Raw genomic sequence first — 4,926 nt, forward strand, 5'->3', positions numbered from 1 at the left:
GACCTGGGAACATGAACAGAAACCAATGTGCATAATTGACACAAACCAAAAATATCTATAATTACCTGTATTTACTTTCAATTTAATTGTGTATAAATATACCAATCATACATATAAATATGAATTTGTGAGTTGATGTTGCTCAAACAATCCAATCTTTGGGATGAACCAGAGGGCCTGTAGTGCGTGTCATTTAGAGAAGGATACTTACCGAGACATTCGCCCTTAGCTGAGTGCAATTAACTCTCATTTTTGTGTTGTCAGATTGCTGAGACCTACTCCATTGTGTGCAAAACCCAGAAGAAAAAGAATCAAATGGATAGCAATGGAGCAAAGACCCTTCCACGCTCATTTGGTGGCGATAGAGCAAAGGGCCTCGGCCGAGGGGTCCAGGTGCAGGCGCGCTCCCAGGAGGAGCCCTGCTACGAGGCCACAGGAGATAGGGCCTGGCTCACGTGTAAGCCGTCCGAGTCCGACCCGGCGTACGCCACCATTGACAGTCACCGTAAACGCGAGCAAGTCGTCTGTAGTAATACCGCAGTGGCTACTACTGCTACACTTAAGAGGAAGAAGCAACAGGCGCCATCAGCTGCACCTCAGGGCTCAGCGTCCAACCCCCTGCCTGTTCGAGGCCTGCCCGGGGGAGATAACTTCTATGAGACCATCAGCGATGTAAAAGGAGGCAATAGCTCCAGCACCACCACCATCTTCACATTCAATGATGGAATGGAGATGTATGTCACTGGCCTGTAGCTTGCAAACGTGCGGGAGGATGACGACAGGGACTGTCCTGTTAACTTGCCATGAGGTTTCTGTACATACTAAACATACTACTACTTGGACTACTCAAACAAAGTGACGATCAAAATTGTGTTGAAATCAGGTACAAACAGGGTTTTAATCCAGGTTCAGACTTTCCTTCATTGGTCTGTAGTTCAGAACCAGCCTCAACCCTAAAAGGACCAAAATATTTCCTCAAAAAGAAAAAAAACCTGGAATACTCATCTAACATATTGTATCTGTGACTTCAATCACATCTATGGGCATCGTTTTCCATAATATCTTTATTTTTGTAATGCCAATCTTTAATTTTGTGTGATGTAACTCACAATTTGAGCACATTGTATATAAAAAAGGCAAATGCATGCTTTTTGCAAGCCACAGAGTGCAGTAGCAATGATGCTGGCTATAATAGGAGAAAGAGGCCACAGTGCAAGCTGCCATGCTTAAACGCACACGCACGCGTGCACGCACACACACCTAAACCTGGGGGCACTTATGTAACATAAGCAGATGGATGTCACAGAGATTTTTGGAGCTCAATGCAACCTAAGCAAACAGTAACAGGTTCCCGGTGCACACTGACCTGTTGCCTGGCAGGGAGAGTTGTGGCGATTTGTACAAACAAAGGCCAGGCATTTGTCGGTCTGCTCAAACTCAAATTTAAGTGAAGGCTGCTCTATTTGACCAAACACCATCAATAGCTTTTATCAGAAACAGTCTTCCCTGGCCAAGCCCTTTGATCGTTAAAAAGTTGTGACGGTTATATACTGTAGGTTACAGATCTGTAAAAACACACACAGCAACATTCTTCTGATTCATAATTGAAATGAGTTCAATTTAATTGAATTATTTTATTGTCATTATACAAGTATAATGAGACATGGCAGATATCTGCATTGTTCATTCAACATTCAACAAAATGCCATTACATGATTTGAATTTTTCATCACAGATCTGCAATTCAGTCACAAATGTCCACTATCTGAATTGCAGTGAGTTCCAGATAAATTGTAGATATACAGATTTGGTGTATCAACGATACAATTTCTGACTAGTAATTACAGCTTGCAGACATGCAATGACACTTTTTTCTGATAGCAAAAAAAGAGTAATTAGTAAAGAGAACTACTTAAAAAGGAGCTATGACTAGCCAAACAGACAGTTCTGAATAGTCAAGCTAGCTTTTAAATGTTAGATTTATTTGCCATGGACCTTCTGGCTTTGCTTATGCATTGAGTTTGGTTGACTAATCATCCCCAGGCCAGTTCACAATTGAGACCCAGACTTGGTCAATATCAATCTGTAGCCAGAGGCATGATAACACACACATCTCTCACTATTTTTCTTTCCATCACACCCCATGCGCCCACACATCCATGCATGCTTGGCAGAGTTTTACAGGGTAAAGTGATCAGGTCCAGGGTTGCCAGTTTGTTGAGCAAGAATAAAAATATGGTTGACTTATTTCACAAGGCAAGACCGTTCCCCTATCAGTATAAAAGAATGATTTGTACTTTATCATAGGGAAAGGACCTTTTTTTTCTTTTAAATGTGATTCTATGGGCGTTGTTCTTTTGCACTCAACAGCTGGAGGAAAGGCTGTCCTTATATGTTTCGTATTAATATGCTGTAAATGTTCTGATTTGCTCTCTGCGCTCGGTCATTCTCCAGGCGATCATTTGGTGGTCGGAATAGCAACAGCAAGCTTTTACTCCCAAAAAAAAACAACCATGGAGTGTCTTTTGGACGGTTTCCCCTCGGCCTCTCCTCAGCCTGTTCTCCGGCCCCCACATCCTTCACTGTAAACAATGTCTTTTTCATGTAGCTTTGGGGGACATTAAAAATATAAACAAAACAGAATGGAGGATGGAACAAAAACTTAAAAAGCTCAATAATGTGACTACATGAGGCAAGCAAAATGAGCAAAATACTAGCAGTCTCACTGTGAGAAAACCATGCACACGCTTAAAGGTTCAGACTCAGTAGCATACGTTTGAAATGAGTGTCAAAGCAAATGCACAAATGTATTTTATTGCACAGTTTTTTTCTCTCTCTTATTTTGGACAATGAATAGCTCACGCCACTGCCATGAATCGAGTCTGTGTTGGTGCGATTTATCCTGCTTGATCCAAAAAGTGCATGCATTGATATATCGATATGAAACCATTATTGTGGTACGTACTTGATTAATCTCTTGTTTGTTAGTGTTTCGTTGTACCTTTTTGCCGCGTAATGCACAGAAGCATTTTTTCTCCCACAAAGCCAGGATCAGGAAGAGGGGAAGGAACAAGAAAAGATTGAAGCCACTGGGATTTTAGGCCACAGTGTTTATATTTTAAAATGGGGGAGGGAGATGAAGCCTGAGCATGAAGCTGGATGTGGATCAGTGCAAATGGACACGGACCTGACGGACACGCCTCCTCCTGCGCACAGGAACACGTACACACAAGCGGGGAGGCACACACTGCAACATTGAGCCATGTGCTTTTTCAGTTAAGGGGAGGAAGCACTTTTTGCCCCTGGTTGTACTCCCCATCCCAGCTGTTTTTTCTCCCCGATATAGGACACAGAGCTCGCTTTGCTCAGCTTCACCTCACTCACTCACTGGCTGTGCTAGGGAGGGATTTTTTATGTCCACTTCTGAGAGACTCCCAGAGTGTCAATGTCAAGCTCTGCCCATTCGATTGCAACAATTCAGCATTGGCTGGCCCCAACAAATGTCTGAGATGAAAAATGACAAACAGCTGAGAAGCCTCTCACACAATACTGGCTTTTCCCTCACATTGGGCCCCATTTTCCATATCTTGGATCAAAGCACTGATGCAATCTATTTTGTTGAATAATATTGTATTCAGATTAAGAAAGATGTTTGCTGCACAAATATATTATGGATATGTAAATGTGTAAAATACTCTGCTGCTGTTCAGATGTTGTCACAATGTAAAGTATGCAGTATGTATATTTGTTGGGGGGGTTTGGGGTATGGGACAACTGGTTATCACCGACACATTGTCATTTGTGGATGCAAATTGTTTTCTGCTGTTCATGCACATACAGATGATATTTGTTAATTGTCTTCGGATATAGTTATGGGCCAATACTGATGTTGGAGCTGTAGCCAATGTTGTATGTTCTAAAAGCACAGGGTTGTTTAGTTGGAAAATTATACTTCTGTGTGTGGGTGTATGCATATATACACTCACATGCAAAAAAATACACGGAAATAGATAGTGTGGCAGTGCAGATATGCAAAAGATTGTAATGTTTTATATTATGCTTCATAAAATATTAAAGTGAATTTTTACTTTTCTAATAAAGTGGCACATTATAATATTTGTGGGTTCTGAGCAATATCTCATTTGTACCAACAAGGGTAAAGCAGCAATGATCCTGCTAATTAAAACAACACGCTATTAAAGAAAGAACTTAGAGCAAGATGTGGTTGCCTTAATTTATTCTTTGTAGGATCAAAAAGTATTAAAGCAAGCTCACAAGTAGATTCATTAAATATGTAGTAATGCTTTTTTCTAATCCATTTAAACCTTTATTGACCAATGCATTATCTTCTGACTCTTTAATGGACTTTTTCACTCCATGCTATTTCACTACTGAGAGCAGTGTCCAAACAATTCCACAAAGGGCCGAAAATCTCATCTCATCCCATCACATTTTCTGAACCGCTTTATAGTCATTAGGGTCGTGGGGGGTGCTGGAGCCTATCCCAGCGGAATTGTGGGGCTCTAAAATCACCCACTGCACGTCACTACGATTTTAGAGAAGCCCTGGTGAGCTGTTTGGTTTGATCCAACGATCCATTATAAGCTATACTAATATGAAACCTAAGCAATAAAGTTAAGTTCGCAGGTTGTCTCTTTTTATTTTTTCCTCACTCGCCCTTAGACAGTAAATGTGTCGACATCGACAGACACCGGCCGGTTAACTGTAGGACACGCCCAACTCCCCCTTCTAAACCAATGGAATTACAAAAACAAATGACTGACGCAGTGATTTTGACCAATCGACACCCGACTTGCTTTGGGCGCGTGCCAGAGTGTGATGTTTATGTACGAGCGGGACCAATGGGGATCAAGCACAGGGGGCGTGGCATTCTTTTGGAGGAAAGAGGCAAAACAATCTTTTCTA

At 41.6% G+C, this 4,926-nt stretch overlaps 1 protein-coding gene across 5 annotated transcripts in view; it reads left to right on the top strand.

Annotated features, from left to right (window-relative positions):
- LOC144079462 (uncharacterized) overlaps positions 1-4,116 on the top strand; it is a 31,491-nt gene extending 27,375 nt beyond the window's left edge. For all 5 annotated transcript variants that reach the window (XM_077608246.1, XM_077608255.1, XM_077608268.1 and 2 more), the window contains one exon: positions 265-4,116. In XM_077608246.1, the coding sequence (XP_077464372.1) occupies positions 265-753 (489 nt within the window). In that variant the 3' untranslated portion in view covers positions 754-4,116. The remainder of the gene's footprint in view (positions 1-264) is intronic.
- The last annotated feature ends 810 nt before the right edge of the window (positions 4,117-4,926 follow it).

The sequence above is a fragment of the Stigmatopora argus genome, chromosome 1 (genome assembly GCF_051989625.1).
Source record: "Stigmatopora argus isolate UIUO_Sarg chromosome 1, RoL_Sarg_1.0, whole genome shotgun sequence".
NCBI classification, from domain to species: Eukaryota; Metazoa; Chordata; class Actinopteri; order Syngnathiformes; family Syngnathidae; genus Stigmatopora; species Stigmatopora argus.